Source organism: Dendropsophus ebraccatus, chromosome 10, assembly GCF_027789765.1.
Source record: "Dendropsophus ebraccatus isolate aDenEbr1 chromosome 10, aDenEbr1.pat, whole genome shotgun sequence".
NCBI classification, from domain to species: Eukaryota; Metazoa; Chordata; class Amphibia; order Anura; family Hylidae; genus Dendropsophus; species Dendropsophus ebraccatus.
The window spans coordinates 39138005-39159879 of record NC_091463.1 but is presented as its reverse complement, the minus strand read 5'-3'; the positions used below and the strand labels follow the sequence as shown (position 1 = coordinate 39159879).

Below are 21875 nucleotides of genomic sequence, written 5' to 3'. Positions count from 1 at the left end.
CTTCGCTATTGCGTTCGTATCTATTGTGAACGACAAATGATGTCTTATTTAATGCGAACGATTTGCGAACGTTTTGCGAACGAGCAACGATAAAAATAGGTCCAGGTCTTATAAAGCGATCAACGATTTCTCGTTCGGTCGTTAATTGCATTTCAACCGAACGATTATCGTTTAGATTCGAACGATTTAACGATAATCTGAACGATAATCATCCGGAGGAATAGGGCCCTTACACTTTTACCTTCCTTATTTCTTTTGAGCAATAAAAGATAATTTAGATAAACTCATTTTTACAGTCCCCAACCCTAGTATCCTATAGCCACATAGTTAGTACAGTTGATGCCCAAAGCTTTAGCTGATCCTATATGTAGAAATAATAATATAGGGTAACTGGATATTTTGATGTTACCATATGTCAGGGATAGGCAACATGTAGACACGTGATATGAAGTTAGGGGTCCCCTACCCCCTTATTACACAGTTAAAGTTCTGAGTTCTCTAGGTAAGTGTATTGGTGACATTCCAATTGAATTGTGACTTTAACACCTCAATACCACCGAGTACAGAGGACATGATGCTATATGACCCTCTATAAATACAATAAATTCTATTTATCTCTATAAGTTTTTCTTACATTTTATCTCTCATTCTCTAAAACATAGTTTTCTGTACATGTGTGATATCGTAAAAGATTTATTTCTATTTTTTTGCACATTCTGTTAAGATCTGTGGCTCATGATGCCTGTTTGTAACCAGTGATTACGGGACTTCTCCTGCAAATAGAAACATTATAACATCTTCACAGGGTATGACTAGTCATCGAATTGCCTTTCTAATTGTAACCCTGGCTTCATGACATTAAAAAATAGTTTTTTTTTTGTTCACGTTAGAAATACGGCTGCCATTTGGCCATAAGCTGTTGGATATTTGGGCCAGCTCTCAATCAGCATGACCAAGAATACATTCAGGGCAGCACTAAAGCACTTAGCATCTACCACAAGTAAGGCTCGCTGGTAGGTACCAGCGGCTCAACCGACTGTTAAATTCTCTAACCATGGAGCGCCATGTTTTACTTGGCCAGGCATTCTTTCCACTTTTGCACTCTTCATAATGATACTGGACCACCCCAATCTGACTCTGCCTTACGTCGCTTCTGCATAACACAAGCATCATTTCAAGGCCACTGACACAGAACCCTTCTCAAAGTTGTGTCTCACGGCCCTCTAACCCAAAGGACTCATTTTTTTCACCATGCTGTGTCATGGTTAACTGCTGCTGAGGGCAATCTCCTATTGCCTTTGGGTCATAGAAAAGGGCACACCCTTTAGAAGAACTTATTCCAATCTTCTGAGTTTTCTGAAAGCACTGCCACGTGTTCACTCTTCACGTGCTGATGTCTCATCCATGCCAGGCATGGCTTCCAAGCTCACCCCATTTTGCACAGCCGAAAAGGAGGCCATGGTGTGGAGCAACATAAGCACCAGCACACACAGCTTTAGTCTTGTGTTTCCGAGGCGGGATCCCGCTGAGACCGGCAGCAGAGATGGTTTGTGATGATGGTGGTAAGGATGCAAGTGATGGTGCCGATGGTGAGGGTGCTGGTGGTGGCGACTGCGGTGTTGGTAATACATGGATTGGGAGTTCGAAGATTTGGTAGATGTGTTGTGGGCGCCGCTCCCCGGGGTGTTGCAGGAATGCCATCGGACATCACAACAAACTGCATCTGTGTTAGACATATGGTTTTCTAGCAAATCTGTTGAAAAACAAAATACAGTGGAATATGTTAGTAACTGAGAAGAACAGGTTTAGCCTAGTCCATACTTGCATGCTATTAAGACTGACTGGGTAGGTTTACAGATAATCATTAGCACTGTATACTCAAAACACAGGACTAGTCATCTGTTTTTCTTATGGCTCTGCTAGACTTTGCTCCCTCCTAGCCAGAATCCTGCTCCACATTAAGTGGCAACACGCCGAAACAGCTGTCTGTGGATGGATACCTGGCCTTGCTTTTCCCTTGTCAATACATTTACTTATAGGGCCACTTAATATGGTGGTTTTGGTGCTTTCCCTACAGGAGCCACCCCTTGGCTGGGTCCTTCCCGGAGGGATATCTGGCTAGTCCTGTGTTTCAAGACTCTAAAATAAGGCTCCACGGATTCTTCTTTTGTATATTCATGTTTCCCAGGGAGCAATGCATCTAGTATTTTGTTGCATTGAGTGCTTTAACTAGCAGCCAGTGTTATCTTTGGCTGGTCTCCCTGTGATCAGTGATCTGTTTCTCTTAAAATATATAATAGCCAAAGATGCTAAAAGTGCAGGCCTTTGGCAGGCTGATGATAGCCAATAGGCATGTTAAAATGAATGTGCCGCCTAAATTGTCTATATATGATTAGAGGTCAGATGCTGAAATATTGTTTATTTCTAATATGTTTTTTTTTTTCTGATTGCAACTTTTATTTTATTTTTGTACATTATGTACATCCATCTTGCCTGAGCTAATTTAACAACATTTACTGGGCATACTCTGTGACCTTTGAAAAGGTTATTTTACATGGATGGGAGGCTTAGATCTAGGCTTCGGTTACCGTAATTCTTATCTACTGGTGTCAACCTTCACTGTAAGGCTATGTTTACACTACGTAAAACTACGGCCGCTCGCTCCATAGTGTGCAGCGGGAAGCTCTGATGCGGGCGCGCGCTGATTCGCCCGCATCAGAGCTCTGCGGCCGGACAGATCATTCGGCCGGTACTTAAGTACAGGCCGTGATGATCCGGGCAGAGACCGGCTGTTCCGTGAACATAGCCTAATGCTGTATGATCACTTTACGGCAGCCTCCTCCTTATCATCACAGACAAAAAAGTAAGTCTCAGGTTAGTTTTAGCCTTAGTGGTTAGAATGAATCTCAGGGTTATTTTATAAAAAAATGATTTTAGTAAAATGAAAAACTATATCAAAACATCACCAAAAAAAAATATGTTTAAGGGTGCGTTCACACGTACAGGATCTGCAGCAGATTTAATGGCGCGGATTTGCTTTGAATCTAAAGTGGGCCATTAAATCTGCTGTGGATCTGCTGCAGATTCAAATCTGCCCAATGAAATCTTCTGCAGATCCTGTACATGTAAACACAGCATCAAATCTGCTTTGGATCCTGTACATGTGAACGCACCCTAAAGAGTTTTACAGGGATATAACAAATGATAGCCTGTCCACAGAAACTATGAACTACTGAGAAACCAGTGACTGGACACTTTAAAAAGTTTCTATGTACTGTACACAACAGAACAGAGTTAATGCACATGGATGTGAATATAATTGATGAGAAGAATTCTCATAATTGTTTTTTTTTTTGTTCTAGAAGTGGGGAATGGAACAACAAAATCCCCAGCAGAGGAGATGAGTCCTGATTGATGTAAATGTTACAGTGATTCTATGCAGACCCCACTGAAAGGGTCAAACAGATGTTTGACCTTAGGAAATGTGATGACTGGTTATTTTAGCTAAAGTAAATTATGACTAAAGCGTTCCTTTAAGAGCCACAAAAAATACACACCTGAAAGCCCCCCCAAGGACTACTTGTAGATTTGCACACAGATGTGAATGTGATAGGTGAATATGGATAAAGCTTACAGAATAAAGGCCCTATTACACCAAGCGATTATCGTCCGCATTCAGACAATTATCTGCCATTATGGCCGATAATTGCTAGTAATCGCTAGTGTTAAAAGGCAATGATCAGCTGACAGGCACAATGTCGACTGATCCTTGTCTTTCAACATGTTGTATGTTGTAATAGGAGCAGCAGACTGCTGATATCTCCTATGGTCTCCCCGGAGAATCTAAAGATTGTCAGGGGAGTCCCTTCCGCAGCTCCCTGTGCCCCCTCCCCCGTTCTTACCCGCTCGCTGTCAGTGCGTGTAATAGCACTAGCAGCAAGCGGGGAACAAGGAGCAAGTGAGAGGTGACCTGACAGGTCGGTGCTCGCTTGCTCCTCACCATCTTCCCATGTAATAGGGGCTTAAGTGACACAAGATCTTGCATAGGCTTTTTATAAATATAACTTAAGGCCCCATAACATGGGAAAATTGAAACCTAAAATGCCTCTAATATTTCTAATCCTGAGATTCACCTGTTTGATGGCCAAAGAGTGAATACTTGCTGCACTGAGTATATTGGGATGTTAGCTGCTGTGGCATCAAATTTTAAACCATATTTATTAGGAGAGTAATTGAGTATTTTTTTTATTGACCCATTATCTGTGGTATACCTTAAAGTGACATGTCAAAAGTTTTGATCAGTCAGGGACCTCAAATTCTTAATAGAACCAGTGAGGAGAGAAGCAAGCAGCTCTTCTCTACTTTCCTTGATATCCATGTACGCCAATAAAGCAGTCCAATTTACATACATTGGGTTTCTGTTTCAGTTATGAGGCACAAAGCCAAAAGACAACACTCTTAGTTTGCACTTCCCCGGCTTGTTAGTGATCGATCATTTCAACACCCAAACCCTGACCTAGTAAAACTTTTGATGTCTCTCCAACATGTCAAAAGTGTTTTAAATGACAGTACCCATTGAAGGGCTAAGGAAAGCTTAGAAGGCAGCTATGAGAGTTTCCCAAGATTTCTTATTGACAAATTTCGATTACAACCAATCACAGCTCAGATTTCCTATCTTAAAGAGCTCTGGTAAAATGAAATCTGCACAGTGATTGGCTGCTATGGACGAAACGAGACAGTTAAATATTTTTTTTTTACATTTTTATATACCCCCCTTTGTGTTCATTCAAGCACTGCTCGTTTTTATTCCTATAAAAGCGGCTCCAGTATCTTCATTTAAGATATGTATGATCTTGTTTTGGTACTACTATACTGTTGTCTTCTTTGTTTCATGAGAGGATTTACTGTACGGAGGTATTTCCTAAAGGCTCCGCATCCATGATTGATCAAATCATCCCCTTATTTCCACCTCAAATGACACCTCTCATTAAACAGAAATACATGGATGGGTGATAATCTGCTCTGGCCAAAATAATACCAAAAACTAGAAGCAGCCATAATGATCCACCATCTTGTGAAGAGAACTGTAATGTCTGCCAGGGAATCATCCCCTTTTTGGTAAATGTCTATACAGTCGTGGCCAAAAGTTTTGAGAATGATACAAATATTTTCACAAAGTCTACTGCTTCAGTTTTTAAAATGGCAATTTACATATACTCCAGAAAGTTATAAAGAGTGATCAGCTTAACAGAAATTACTTGCAAAGTCAATATTTGCCTAGAAAATGAACTTTATCCCCCAAAACACATTTCAACATCATTGCAGCCCTGCCTTAACCCCTTAAGGACAGAGCCTGAAATGGCCTTAAGGACAGAGACAAATTTTATGAATATGACCTGTGTCACTTTATTCATTAATAACGTCGGGATGCTTTTACCTATCCGGCTGATTCTGAGATTGTTTTCTCATGACATATTGTACTTCACATTTCTGGTAAATTGGAGTCGATACTTATAACGAATCTTTATGAAAAAAACAAACAAAAAAACATGAAAAATTAAAAAAAAAATGCATTTTTCCAACTTTAATACTCTTCTGCTTATACAGAAAATGGTTATGCCACATAAATTATATATTAAATAGCATTAGCAATATGTCTACTTTATGTTGGCAGCATTTATTAAACTATCTTTCCTTTTTTTAGACAATAGAAAGCTTAAAACAGCAGCAATTTTCCAAATTTTCTGCAAAATTTCAAAATCAGATTTTTTTAGGGACCTGTTCAGGTTTAGGCTAGGTTCACACTATGTAACTGTGCGGCTGTATTTTTTATGCGGCTGTAAATGTGCGGATGAAACTCCGGCCGTGGGAAAAAATAGACATGCGGCTCAAAACATACGGTCATTTACTTTGAAATCTGGTTGAACTAAAAATAACAAATAAAATCTTAAGAAAGTGATGCAAACACCTCTGGATGCATCTGGGAAAGCAGGGAAACAGTTTACATGAATTGCTATTACCGGGGTTTGCGATCCTCTGCACTAATGCCGATGTCTCTCATGGTTAATCTATTAAAATAATAAAACATTTTCGTTGTAATAAAGTCCCTTTCGTTGGTCAATAATTTAATTCTAACGAATCCATCATTTTGCAATTAAATATACTGTTAAAATAAATAGATATATAAATAAATGTATATTTATATATATATTTATTTTTTGACAGTATATTTAATTGCACAATGATGGATTCGTTAGAATTAAATTATTGACCAACGCAACTGAATTTATTTCAACGAAATTGTGTTTTATTAATTAAATATTAATTAGTACAGGAAGCTCCATAAGCCGTTAATTCATATGCCGGCAATAGAGCTTTCTGTACTAATTATCACTTTACTTTAATGAAAACATCAAATGTTTCTTCTAATTATGTTATCACAATAGCATTATTAGAAGAAACATTTAGAATTATATGTGCGCTCAGCTGATTGGCTGATCGGCTCAGCGCACATATAATGAGCCGGTCCGCAGCACAGTGACTTCATTGTGCTGCGGACCAGCGAAGAGGCAACATCGGGGTGAGTATAGAGCTCTCCCCACCCCCTCCCCAGCACTGCACCCCTCCCAGCAAGGAAGGGGGGGTCAGTTAACCCCTTCCTTGCTGGGATGGGTGCAGTCTGACATCAGTCTGGCCACCAAGGGGTTAAGGGGGATGCAATACATCCTCCCTTAACCCCTTGGGGGCCAGACTGTAAGCAGCGATCTGTAAAGATGCTGCATACTGTAAGGAGCACAACACCGCTCACAATGATGGGTGTTGTGCTCCTGTTTGTGTGTTTTTTGTGTGTTTCTCCCTTTTTGTTTTTCAGATATCGGTATCCTGGGGATTACGTCGGATTCCGTGGACTAAGTCGATGACCAGCGTTTTTTTAATGTTTTTTTTAATAAAATGGTCAATGAGGGGTGTGGGGGTGTTTTTATTTGAATAAATTTTTTTTTTTACTTGTGTCTTGTCTTTATTTCTTTACTTTATAGACTTAGTAATGGATTCCGTCTATTAGACGGCTTCCACTACTAAGTCGGGGCCTAGTGTTAGCCGGTATAAAATGCCTAACACTAACCCCCCATTATTACCCCAGTACCCAATGCCACCAGGGGTACTGGGAAGAGCCGGGTGCCAGTGGTCCCTAAGCATCAAAATTGGCGCTCCTGGACCGGGCGGCAGCAGGCTGGTAAGATTTAGGCTGGGGAGGGCCTAAAACAATGGCTCTTCCCACCCTGGTGTTACCAGGCTGCTGTCGTTTGGTTTTTAACCCGGCTGGTTATAAAAATAGGGGGAACCCTATGCATTTTTTTTTTATTATTTATTTTAAAAAAAACCCGCATAGGGTCCCCCCTATTTTTATAACCAGCCGGGTTAAAACCAAACGACAGCAGCCTGGAAACACCAGGGTGGGAAGAGCCATTGTTTTAGGCCCTCCCCAGCCTAAATCTTACCAGCCTGCTGCCGCCCGGTCCAGGAGCGCCAATTTTGACGCTCCGGGACCACTGGCACCCGGCTCTTCCCAGTACCCCTGGTGGCATTGGGTACTGGGGTAATAATAGGGGGTTAGTGTTAGCCATTTTATACCGGCTAACACTAGGCCCCAACTTAGTAATGGATTCCGTCTATTAGACGGCTTCCACTACTAAGTCTATAAAGTAAAGAAATAAAGACAAGACACAAGTAAAAAAATTTTTTTATTCAAATAAAAACACCCCCACACCCCTCATTGACCATTTTATAAAAAAAAAAAAACATAAAAAAAACGCTGGTCATCGACGTAGTCCACGGAATCCGACGTAATCCCCAGGATACCGATATCTGAAAAACAAAAAGGGAGAAACACACAAAAAACACACAAACAGGAGCACAACACCCATCATTGGGAGCGGTGTTGTGCTCCTCACAGTATGCAGCATCTTTACAGATCGCTGCTTACAGTCTGGCCCCCAAGGGGTTAAGGGAGGATGTATTGCATCCCCCTTAACCCCTTGGGGGCCAGACTGATGTCAGACTGCACCCATCCCAGCAAGGAAGGGGTTAACTGACCCCCCCTTCCTTGCTGGGAGGGGTGCAGTGCTGGGGAGGGGGTGGGGAGAGCTCTATACTCACCCCGATGTGTCCTCTTCGCTGGTCCGCAGCACAATGAAGTCACTGTGCTGCGGACCGGCTCATTATATGTGCGCTGAGCCGATCAGCCAATCAGCTGAGCGCACATATAATTCTAAATGTTTCCTCTAATAATGCTATTGTGATAACATAATTAGAAGAAACATTTGATGTTTTCATTAAAGTAAAGTGATAATTAGTACAGAAAGCTCTATTGCCGGCATATAAATTAACGGCTTATGGAGCTTCCTGTACTAATTAATATTTAATTAATAAAACACAATTTCGTTGAAATAAATTCAGTTTGGTTGGTCTGGTTGGTCAATAATTTAATTCTAACGAATCCATCATTGTGCAATTAAATATACTGTCAAAAAATAAATATATATATATATATAAATATACATTTATTTATATATCTATTTATTTTAACAGTATATTTAATTGCCGCAAACAATGGTCTTGTTCATTTTTTACGGGTCCGTTTACGATAGGGCCGTAGATTCATACATAGTGTGCACTGTGCAGCCGTATATCCTATACTTTCCAGCGTACGCATGAACCACCAAAAATACCGCCGCACAATTACAGCCGCAAATACAGCCGCACAGTTACATAGTCTGAACCTGGCCTTAAAGTGTATTCGAGGGGACTGTATGTTAGAAAGCCCCAGAAAGCACCCCATTTCAGAAACTGCACCCCCCCACACTCTGCAAAAGCACATCCAGAAATAAAAGCTAAGTGTGTAAGAAATTTGAAATTTTCTGTGCAGAGATTTTATTGTAATCCAATATTTTTCATAATTATAAACCCATTACCAGAGAAATGTACCCCAATATTGATTGCCCCGTTGCTGCAGTTTATAGAAATACCCCAGATGTGGTCCTATTGCGCTATTTGACACAACCACAAGCCTCAGATATAAAAGGAGCGCCTAGTGAATTTCAACGCCTCCGTTATATTTGGTCATTTCTGACCGTACCACTTCAGGTTGGCAGAGGCTCTGGGGTGCCAAAATACTTGAAACCCCCCACAAGTGACCCCATTCTGGAAACTACACCCCTCAAGGAATGTAATAAGGGGGGCGGTGAGCATTATGACCCCACAGTTGTTTCACAGATTTTCAGAACAATGTGGCGTGAAAAAAGAAAAAAATTTTTTTTACACTGAAACGTTGTTCTAGCCTTCAATTTTTCATTTTTACAAAGGGATACAAGGATACGATTCTGGAAACTACACCCCTCAAGGAATCTAACAAGGGGTGCAGTGAGCATATGGACCCCACTGGTGACTGGCACATATGTGGAACAATGTAGTTAAAAGTGAAAAAATTCATTTTTTCACTTTCACTGCACAAATGTGCCTGTTATCAAGGGGTCCATATCCTCACTGCACCCCTTGTTAGGTTCCTTTAGGTGTGTAGTTTCCAGAATGGGGTCCCTTGTGGGGGGTTTCCAGTGTTTTGGCAGCACAACGGCTCTGTAAATGCGACATGGCCCATGAAATCCATTCCAGTGAAATCCAGCTTCCAAAAGCCAATTGGCGCTCCTTCCCTTTGGAGGCTTGCCCTGCGCCCACATGGCGCTTTATGTCCACATGTGGGGTATTTACGCAGTCGGGGAAAATTGCTCTACACATTTTGTGTGTTTTTTTCTCTTTTAACCCCTTGTGAATTAAAAATTCAAGGCTAAACCAACATTATAGTGTTAAAAATGTAATATTTCATTTTCATGCCACATTGTTCCACATTTGTGCCCGTCACCAGTGGGGTCCATATGCTCACTACACCCCTTGTTACATTCCCTGAGGGGTGTAGTTTCCATAATGGGGTCACTTGTAGGGGGGGTTTCACTGCTTTGGCAACACAGGGAGTTTTTAAATGTAACATGGCCCTCGAAATCCATTCTACCCAAATCCAGCCCCAAAAAGCTTAATGGCGCTCTTTCCCATTGGAGGCTTACCCTGCACCCTCATTGCGCCTTAAGTCCACATGTGGGGAATTTCCGTACTCTGGGGAAATTTCTCTACATGTTTTGTTCTGTTTCTTCTCTTTTAACCCCTTGTGCAAATGAGAAATGTCAAGACTAGATCAATGATGTTGTGTAAAAATAATTTTTTTTACACTTAAACATTGGCCTAGCCGTGAATTTTTCATTTTAACAAGGGTTTAAAAGAGAAAAAAAAAAACACAAAACGTGTAGAACAGTTTTTCCAGAGTACGAAAATACCCCACATGTGGACATAAAGCGCCATGCGGCCGCAAGTCGAGCCTCTAAAGGGAAGGAGCGTCATTTGGCTTTTGGATGCTGGATTTGGCTGGAATGGATTTCAAGGGCCATGTTGCATTTACAAAGACCCTATGCTACCAGTACAGTGATAAACCCCCACAAGTGACCCCATTCTGGAAACTACACCCCTCAAGGAATCTAACAAGGGGTGCAGTTAGCATATGGACCCCACTGGTGACGGGCACAAATGGGGAACAATGTGACGTGAAAGTGAAAAATTTTGTTTTTTCATTTTCACAGCACAAATGTGCCCGTCATCAAGCGGTCCATATCATCATTGCACCCTTTGTTAGATTACTTGAGGGGTGCAGTTTCCAGAATGGGGTCACTTTTGGGGGGCCTCCACTGTCTTGGCAACACAGGGCCTTTGTAAATGTGACATGGCATTCACCATCCATTCTAGCCAAATGGCGCTCCCTGCACCCGCCTGGCGTTTTATGTCCACATGTGGGGTATTTTCATACTTGGGGGAAGATGCGCTACACATTTAGTGTTTTTTTTTTTATCTTTTAACCCCTTGTGAAAAAGAAAAAATAAAGACTAGATCAATGATTTAGTGTACATTTTTTTTTTTTTTTACACTAAATGTTGGTCTAGCCTTATTTTTTTTTTTCCACAAGTGGTTAAAAGAGAAAATAAATGCAAAACGTGGAGGGTAATTTCCCCTGAGTACGAAAATACCCCACATGTGGGCATGATGTGCCATATTGGCACAGGGCAAGCCACCAGAGGGACAGAACGCCATTTAGAGGCTGAAATGGAGGATGGAGGCCATGTCACATTTACAAAGCTCCTGTGCTGCCAGGACAGTAGAAACCCCCCACAAGTGACCCCATTTTGGAAACTACACCCCATAAGGAATCTAACAAGGGGTGCAGTGAGCATATGGACCCCACTGGTGACGGGCATATATGTAGAACATGTGCTGTGAAGATAAAAAATACAATTTTTTTTCATTTTCACGGCACAAATGTGCCTGTCACAAGGGGGCCATATCCCCACTGCCCCCCTTGTTAAGATTCCTTAAGGGGTGTAGTTTCCAGAATCTGGTAACTTGTGGGGGGTTTCTACTGTCCTGGCTGCACAGAGGCTTTGTAATTGCATCATGGCATCCTCTAATGTGAATGGCGGTCATACCTATTTAGCTGGGGAAAAGGGACAATTTTAATTTATTTGGGAGTATTAGGCCAATTATTAGTTTATAAGGTTGAAAATGACAGGTGTCCATCAAATTCAACCTGTGTTGATCCAGAGGAAGGCAAGAAACCCTCATGAGGCAGACGACAGTAGCCTCATCACAGGGGAAAAATTCCTTCCCGAATCCATAATGGCAATCAGAATAATCCCTGGATCAATGTGACCCCTGAAATAGGAATAAGGGAAAGAATTTATAAAATTTTGAACTCCAATGACGTGTGGTACGCCTTGAAGCAATGCTTTATGCAGAGGCCGGGGTGATCAGGACAGGTGTCACACTGGTAAGTGGTGTCCTTCCTGATCCCCCTTTTACGCCACACTCTGCACTTCTTTTGGGATCTCCGCTTTTTTCCAGTGTGGGGGACTTCACCTGGAAAATGTTGTATCTGTACGATACGGGGTCCTTCATATCCAGAAGCGCTGGGGCTCGCTCCGTGACTGCCGAATATCAGGGCTTTGATCACTGCTTCCTGGAATTCAAGGAATTTCCCCGGGTTGCCGGCATATCGGTACAGCACAAAAGCGTTGTACATCGCTGTCTGTACCAGATGTACGGCCACCTTTTTATACCACCGTCTGGTTTTTCTTGTGGCGTTATATGGTTTGAGGACTTGATCTGAGAGATCAACTCCTCCCATATACTGATTGTACTCTAGAACACAATCAGGTTTGTTCACCACGTTTGTGGTACCACGTACAGGGACAGGGGAAATAGAGTCTTCCTTTGAAGCTCAGGAGGGACTCATCTACTGAGATGTATTTCTCTGGGATATACATCTTAGTAAATTTGGCTGAGAAGTGCTCTATAACCGGCCGTACTTTGTACAGTCGGTCATACAAGGGATCATCTCGCGGGGGGCACCTTGCATTGTCGTTATAATGCAAGAATTTTAGGAGGGCTTCGAATCAAAACCGTCCCATGGCCATACTGTAAAGAGGGGTATTATACATAATATCCCCACTCCAGTATTGACGAATTGTGTTTTTTTTTTACTAGGCCCATTTGCAGCAGGAGCCCCCAAAATGTTGTCATTTCGGCTGCATCAGTAGGGGTCCACGCCATGGGCCTAGCAAAAGAAGAGGAGGGGTTCTGAGCTATAAATTGGTGCACGTACAGGTTTGTTTGCGCCACCATCACATTGACAAGGTCATCAGGGAAATAGAGCTTGAAAAAGTCTATTTCTCTGAGACCTGTGGGGTTAACTTGGATTTTGGGGGTCTGGGGTCCAGATGGGGTCACTTATCTGGGGGACAGGGGGCAGGATGGGGTCACCTGTCAGGGGGGCAGGGGGCGGGATGGGATGACGTGTCTGGGGGGCAGGGGGCAGGATGGGATGACGTGTCTGGGGAGCAGGGGGCGGGATAGGATCATCTGTCTGGGGGGGGCAGGGGGCGGGATGGGATGACGTGTCTGGCGGGCAGCCCGAGGCGTCCTCCTTGCACGCCTAGGTGGAAAGTCATCATCATTGGATGATGATGATGATGATGATGATAATGATTATGAGGATGAATGGAGGAAAGAAGGATCCCCCCATTCATCCTAACTGGCCGTTTTGGTGTTGGAGGCAATAAGCGCGTATGCCTCCTCCACCGAAAACACTCTCTGGGACATTATTCGGGGATTTGTATATGGGGGGTATGTAAATTTAATGTAGTGCAGTGGTGTAGTGTAAAACTTTATTTCAAGTAATGTAATGTGTAATGTGGGGTAGTGTAGTGTAATGTAGTGTTTTATACGTGTTTTTCACAGTAAGGGGGGAAAATAACCTACGCCAAAAAAGGAGTTGCTGATAAATGCCGCATACTTATCAGCAGACAGTGGCGGTAGGATATAGAAAAAAAAAGGGGAGGAAAAGGGGGAAAAAAAACCTTATGCCAAAAAAGAGGAGTTGCTGATCAGCGGCGCACTTGCGTGCGAAGCTGATCAGCACTCAGCGGCGGAAGGGCGCAAAAAAATTAAATCAAAATTACATACACTAATCAGCCGCTAGGGGGCAGTACAAGTACCTGGACGAATATCTACGAAGAAAACCGACGGGAGCCGAGCAGAGACGAGGGGAGACGACGGAGAACGACGTGGACACTACGGGACCGCAGATCTTCTCTCCAGCGCCGGGATCCGGTAAGTATGGTGCTCACACACCACACACACCTTCTCTGCACACCTCAGCTTACTGACTGAGGTGTGCAGAGAAAAGTAATAATATTTATTATTACTTAGATCGCCGCTATTGGCCGGCCGGGCTTGGCCGGGCCATGGCCCCCTTCAGTATACACACTGATGGTGATTGGTGCTGTAATCAGCCAATTACAGCGATCATCAGCACGGGGGGTGTAATCCACCCCCCCCGTGCCAACAAGCTATGATGGTCTGCTGTGTATTACAGCAGCCATCGTTACCGGATCGCCGTGTGTTTACACACAGCGATCCGGTCAACATCGGACATAAGTGTACGCCCATTTGCGTTAAGTACCACGCTGCGGGGGCGTACACTTACGCCCGATGTCGTTAAGGGGTTAAAAGGACCAGCTAACATTGTGTCAGTGACTGCTCCATTAACACAGGTGTGGGTGTTGACGAGGACAGGGCTGGAGATCAATCTGTCATGATTAAGAATGACACCACTGGACACTTTAAAAGGAGGCTGGAGGAGGCTTGTTTCTCTTCTGTTAACTATGGTTATCTCTAAAGAAACACGTGCAGTCATCATTGCACTGCACAAAAATGGCCAAACAGGGAAGAGTATCGCAGCTAGAAAGATTGCACCTCAGTCAACAATCTCATCATCAAGAACTTCAAGGAGAGAGGTTCCATTGTTGCCAAAAAGGCTCCAGGGCGCCCTAGAAAGACCAGCAAGTGCTAGGACCGTCTCTTAAGGGTATAAACACACACACACCATATACACAGCGTATTTACTGCTGCGATACGCAGCAAATACATAGCAAATATGCAGCAGATTAGATCTAAATAACTGAACACAGCATCAAATCTGCACCATCAAATCTGCTGCAGATCTGCTGCATATCTGCTGCGTATACGCTGTGTGTGTTTGTACCCTAAAAGTGTTTCAGCTGCGGGATCGGGCTACCAGCAGTGCAGAGCTTGCTCAAGAATGGCAGCAGGCAGGTGTGAGTGCATCTTCGAGCACTGTGAGGCGGAGACTCTTGGAGCAAGGCCTGGTCTCAAGTAGGGCAGCAAAGAAGCCACTTCTCTCCTGAAAAAACATCAGGGACAGAGTGATATTCTGCAAAAGGTACAGGGAGGGGACTGCTGAGGTCTGGGGTAAAGTCATTTTCTCTGATGAATCCCCTTTCTGATTCTTTGGGACATCTGGAAAAAAGCTTATTCGGAGAAGACGAGGTGAGCTCTACCACCAGTCTTGTCTCATGCCAACTGTAAAGCATCCAGAAACCATTCATGTGTGGGGTTGCTTTTCAGCCAAGGGAATCGGCTCTCTCACAGTCTTGCCTAAAAACACAGCCATGAATAAAGAATGGTACCAGAATGTCCTCCAAGAGCAACTTCTCCCAACCGTCCAAGAGCAGTTTGACTTTGTAGTACAGTACAGTCTATGGAGGATGTGCAGATCTTACAAGCTGACTTAGACACACTGAGTGTTTGGGCATCCACTTGGCAAATTAGGTTTAATGTGGATAAATGTAAAGTTATGCACCTGGGTACTAATAACCCCCATGCATCATATGTCCTGCGGGGAGTTACACTGGGAGAGTCACGGATGGAGAAGGATCTGGGTGTACTTGTAGATAATAAACTACAGAACAGCACACAATGTCAGTCAGCTGCTTCTAAGGCCAGCAGGATATTGTCATGCATTAAAACAGGCATGGACTCGAGACAGGGATATAATATTGCCGCTTTATAAAGCTTTGGTGCGGCCTCATCTGGATTATGCCGTCCAGTTTTGGAATCCGATTCATAAAAAGGATGTTCTAGAGCTGGAGAGGGTACAAAGACGGGCAACTAAACTAATAAGGGGAATGGAACATCTTAGTTATGAGGAGAGATTAAAAGAATTACATTTGTTTAGTCTGGAGAAGAGGCGTTTAACCCTTTCAAGCAGAAGTCAGTAAATTTACTGACCTGCTTCAGATGCTCACTGTCTACACAAACAGTGTCCGGGAGCTGCAACTAAACTTTCAGCTGATAGCTGACAGTTCAGTGTAATTGCCACTGGACCCCCAAAGGGGGTCCAACATCGGCAATTGCCGGCATTGGTGGATCAGTAACGGTAATTGGTTTTGTAAAAAACACATAGGATTACATTGGAATCTCTGGAAAGAAAATGCGAATTTTAACTTTTCACTCTTACTTTGCAGTTATTCCTGTGAAATGCCCAAAGGGTTAAATAACTAAATGAATGTACATTTAAACACTTGAAAGAGTGAAGATTTCAAAATGGGTTGAATTGTGTTTTTTTTTTTTAGTTTTTTAGCCTCTAAAATATACTCCAAAACTGAACTGGTGCCTAAAGAATTTCTGAGTTTGAAATTTTCACGAAAATTTAGAAAATTACTACTAAACATTTACGGCCTCTAACATCCCAAATAAGTAAAAGCATGTTCACCAAATGCTTTTAAAATAAAGTAGACATGTTATAGATATGAATTAATAAATAATGAATGTAGTATTACTATTTTCCTTATTGGCAGAGACTTTCAAATGTAGAGAAATGCGCTTTTTTTTACATTTTTAGGTTACAAACCCACTTGGCGGGTCTGCAGCAAGTCTCCATGCTGCGTTTTTGCAGCGAGACTCGCTGCAGATCCCGGCCCTATGCTTTTAATGGCAGACAAACACGCAGCAGGGATGTACATCCCTGCTGCGAGTTTGTCTGCAGCCCACCCCAATAACCCCCCGGCCGCCGGAGCTGATACTTCACCTGATCCCGGCTCCGGCGGTTCCCGATGTCTTCAGCAAGCCGGAGCGGGGACCAGGTGAAGTATATGATCCAGCCAGCCGCCCGCAGCCCCGGCCGCCCGATCGCCCCCCCCGCAGCCCCGGCCGCCCCCCTGATCGCCCCCCCGCAGCACCGATCGCACGATCGGGGGGGCGTGCGATCGGTGCTGCGGGGGGGGGGGCGTGCGATCGGTGCTGCGGGGGGGGGGGGCGATCGGGCGGGGGGAGGCGATCGGGCAGCCGGGGCTGCGGGGGGGGCGATCGGGTGGCAGGGGCTGCGGAGGGGCGGCCGGGGCTGCGGTGGGGCGAGCGGGTGGCCGGAGCTGCGGCCGGCTGGCTGGAGCATATACCTCACCTGGTCCCCGCTCCGGCTTGCTGAAGACATCGGGAACCGCCGGAGCCGGGATCAGGTGAAGTATCAGCTCCGGCGGCCGGAGTTTGTTACTCATAATATGATTTCAATTATATTTCTGTATGTGATAAAAACATCTGACAAACACACATAAAAACCAGAGGGCAGCAGATCATGTAAAAATATTATATTTGTGTCACTCAAAACTTTTGCCCATGACTGTACATTAATATTAGAAGTACTACACTGGGATTTTGGCCTCCAGCCATTACACCCCTTCTTAATTCTCCTCCTAAAGCCTTAGGTAAGTTATCCGCCAGGTTATCCCTCCACATCTACTTCTTGGAAACGGATACCTCCTCTATCTTGTCTTGATCTTCTCAATTGTCTATAGAATACTAAATATCATGAATACCTGACAGCCTCACTAAACTCTTTGGATCTTTTCCAGGCTATTGTATTGCTAATGAACTCTGACAAACCCCATTTGTTTTCAGTCAATAATGGCCTGTCATTTCACCTAGCTATTTACCCTTCCCTCCCCACCTTTCTATATGTCCTTAAAGAGAACCAATCATGGGCGAAAATTAATTTTTTTTTTTCAATAATTAGATTAAAATTCTTATTTTATTAATATTTGTAATTAGGATTAATTACTTTTATGGCCGCATTTTTGCAATATACACATTTTCTTTTCCTGTCTCGCGCCGGCTCTTTTCAAAAGAGCCGGCGCGCGACAGGAAGCTCCCGGCATGCCGAGCGGCGGGAAGGGCCTTTGCCGCCGCTCTGTAAATACACAGTGATCCCGCGCTATACAGCGCGAGATCGCTGTGTAGGTCTATCCTAACTGGGCCTATTAGTCTGTCCCTGAAGATACAGACTGCCTGTGCAGTCTGTATCTTATGCTTTTACCTAATCATGTATACCGGAGCAGTAAGGCCGGGAGCAGTAAGGCAGGGGCCGCGGCCATCTTGATGACGTCACAGTGGTGCGTTCCAGCGCTGGAACGCAAGGGACGTAATCAAGATGGCGCCCGGCTTTCCTGCACCGCTACAGAGGAGTGGGTAAAGTATAAGATACAGACTGCAAAAGGCAGTCTGTATCTTCAGAAATAAACTTCATGAAGATACAGACTGCCTGTGCAGTCTGTATCTTATACTTTACCCAGTCCTCTGTAGCGGTGCAGTAAAGCCGGGCGCCATCTTGATTACGTCCCTTGCGTTCCAGCCCCCAGCCTTACTTCTCCGCTATACAGGATTAGATAAAAACATAAGATTCAGACTGCAGTCTGAATCTTCAGGAATAGACTTAGGGAGAGAGAATCTTTTATTATAGGGACAGTTAATATCAGGTGATTGGTTCTCTTTAATGTGTTGACTTCCCTGTTGTATAGTAACTTGTGATATATCCTCTTTTTCGCAGTCTTGCTTGGTATTTTATTGTGCAGACAATGATAAATTGTTATAGCATACCTACACCTAACTGGACAGTGGTTGACACTGCTTTTTTCACTTTCTACGATTCTTTGGTAATGAACATCATGTATTGACTCACCACTTGGTTTTATGGCCTCATTTGTCTTAAATGTTCGTATTGTGTAACAGTGTGATGGTTTCCTGTCTTTTATTTTCTTTTGTGATAATGTAAAATTGTGTGATATAAATTACAGTACAAAATAAATAAATAAAAACAGTAAATGGAATATGCTATATTTCGGCGTTCATTTGCAGTGTTTTTACACGACATGACAAATCCAGGGGCCTGGGCCATATCGTTCCTGCAGCTCGGGAAACTGACAGCACAGATATGTATATATTGGGGTCTGGGTTATGAATATATCTGCACTGTCAGTTTAAGCCTATGTTCACACATATTACTTCTGTCAGTCCTTTGGTCAGTGATTTTCCAACTAAAACCAGGAGTGGAACTGACGGGGAAAAATTATAATGGAAAGATTTGCCAGTTTGTTTGTTTAACCCTGGTTTTGGTTAAAAAAAAAAAAAAAGATTGACAGAAATACTATGTGTGAGCATAGCCTAAAGATCACAGGCAACAATGTATACTTATTGGCACATCTCCTCCACTCCTCCAGTCTGGCCATCGGCCCGGAGATACAGCCAGTGGCCGCACTGGAGGACTAAAGGAGATGTGCCGGATCACAAGCAGTGCAGACGCAGATAGGAGAAGGCTGCAACAACCTAGCCGATGGTAGGAGCAAGGGATGCATTTATATGTAGCCTATGTACACACACAGTAAAATAACAAAATCCGCCTTAACCCCTTAAGGACGGAGCCAATTTTCGTTTTCGCGTTTTCGTTTTTTCCTCCTTGTGTTTTAAAGGCCATAGTACTTGCATTTTATCACCTAGAAACCCACATGAGCCCTTATTTTTTGTGTCACTATTTCTACTTTGCAATGGCAGACTTAATTTTTGCATAAAATATGCTGCGAACCCAGAAAAAAATATATGCACGGTGAAATTGAAACAAAAAAGTAATTCTTTTCCTTTTTGGGAAGGGGGGGGGCCTTTGTTTTTACACCGTTAGTCCTATGGAAAAACTGACATGTTATTTATGTTCGTCAAGTTGGTACGATTAAAACGATATGTAACTTGTATAACTTTTATATTATTTGATGGCTTTTAAAAAAATAAAACCTTTCACAGAAAATAAACGTTCCCTAAAATTGCTCTATTACCATGCCTATAACGCTTTTATTCTTTGGTCTATGGGGCAGACTGAGGTGTCTTTTTTTTGTGCCATGATCTGTTCTTTCTTTTGGGACCTTGATTGCGTATATGCGACTTTTTGATCACTTTTTATTACATTTTTCCTGGATTTGATGTAAACAAAAATGCGCAATTTTTCACTTTGGCGAGTTTTTGCGCTAACGCTGTTTACAGTGCAAGATCAGGAATGTGATAAAGTAATAGTTTGGGTGATTATGCACGCGGCGATAACAAATATGTTAATTAATTAAATTTATTTATAAAATGGGAAAAGGGGGGTGATTTAAACTGTTATAAGGGAGGGGATTTTTTATTAATAAAAACACTTTATTTTATTCTGACTCACAGTAATTTGAAGACCCCTGGGGGACTTCTATATACACAGCACTGATCTCCCATTGAGATCAATGCTGTGTATATAATAGAGCAATGATCCATCAGATCATTGCTCCATTATACTGGTCTGCTGCAGACTACATACATGGAGTGCCGAGCAGGGATCAGCGTCGGAGCGAAGCGGAGCCCTGGCCGGCTCAGTACAAGGGATCTCCCCTCCGCAATCGCATCGCGGGGGGGGGGGGGGGAGATCTCCCACTAGACACCAGGGACAGGGGGCACAGCTGGTATTCAAATGCAGCTGTCAGCTTTGAAAGCTGCATTTGAATCGTTATTTAGCCAGCCGCGTCGGCTAATGCACACGGTCCCTGGCTGCACATAGCAACCGGGGACCGCGGGCTGCAGAGAGGGCTCACGCCGGGAGCTCTCTCTGATCTATCTTCACATAACATACTATTTTTGAAAAGAACGGATGTTGGTTTCCATTAAAACAACAACTGTTCTTTCCATACTGCAAGGATATGTTTTGAAGTCAATGAAACAACAGCCGTTGTTTTCACACAATGGCCGATTTTGAATTGACGTCAATGCATTTTATTGAAAACCAACGGCTGTTCTATTTAAAAATAGTATGTAACATAAGACTATGTTCACATGACATTTTTTCCTGTCCATTTATAACTTTTTGAAATTATGTCTGTCATTTATGAGGGGATATATCAAAGGACGTAAAATTTAGACTGGTGCAAACTGCCCACAGCAACCAATCAAATCTCAGCTTTCATTTTGCCACAGCCAGAAGCTGAGCTGTGATTGCTTGCTTTGGGCAGTTTACACCAGTGTATATTTTACACCCTGTGATAAATCTCCCTCTTAGTGTTCAAAATTACGCCAGTCATTTTGCATTTTGGATGCCTGTCATTGCAATGATGGCTGTTGGTACATTAGGGTCTGTTTACACTGAGTAAAATAACCAAAAAGAGGGTTGTTTTTTCTTTTTTCATATTTTTCTCATGGAAAACTATAAATTATGCATATTGAAAAAAACACTATTTGGGTTTACTTGCACTGTATATATTTCACTTTTTAGCAGATTAAGTTGCCAAAGTAAATGATAGTCATAATTTTCTGAGAAGGTTATAAAAGAGAACCCAAGGTTTAAACAACACTATGGGGGAGATTTATCAAAGGGTGTAAAATTTAGACTGGTGCAAAATGCCCACAGCAACCAATCACAGCTCAGCTTTAGGTAGTGCTGAAAGGAAAGCTGAGCTGTGATTGGTTGCTGTGGGCAGTTTGCACCAGTCTAAATTTTGCACCCTTTGATAAATTTCCCCCTATGTCTACATAAGCACTCCTTGGCATGGCTAGTGATGGGAATAGATCATTACAAAAATCATTTTAACCCCCCACAGTAAAACAATTTTGTTGGGAGACCTAGAATTTTGTACTGATTAATTTTTATTATATGCCTTGTATTCTAATTTGATAATTCTGGCTGCTTCTTCTAGGGATAACAACTGCAGAAAGTTTACTGTCACTGTTGTTGTTGTTTTTTTTGCAGAAATCAATAGTCCAGGCGATTTTAAGAAAGTTTGTAATTGGGTTTATTAGGCAAATATGCCATTATCTGCATTCAAAAAGACTTCCCCCCCCCCTCCCTTCCCCTTCTCTCTCTCATCCACTGCTCATTATCAGAAAATCTCGAGTGGTTTACATCAGTTGGCCCTGTCTGTTCTATGGAGAGGGGAGGGGGAAGGAGAGAGATTAGACGGCAGCAGAAAGCAGAGAACAAAGGATAACACAGCAGGGAACTGTGTAAAAGCTGTTTTCAGAGGTCAGAGAGGTCAGTGCTGACCTCAGAGGAGATAGCCTGGTGATGTAGCTGTAAATTTACTTTT

The 21875-nt window shown here is 42.9% G+C and overlaps 1 protein-coding gene across 1 annotated transcript in view; it reads right to left on the bottom strand.

Moving 5' to 3' along the window:
* Window positions 1–584: 584 nt before the first annotated feature.
* Window positions 585–21875, bottom strand: part of NALF2 (NALCN channel auxiliary factor 2) — a 162777-nt gene continuing 141486 nt past the window's right edge. The window contains exon 3 of the mRNA XM_069985925.1: window positions 585–1753. Coding sequence (XP_069842026.1) covers window positions 1377–1753 — 377 coding nt within the window. The 3' untranslated portion in view covers window positions 585–1376. The remainder of the gene's footprint in view (window positions 1754–21875) is intronic.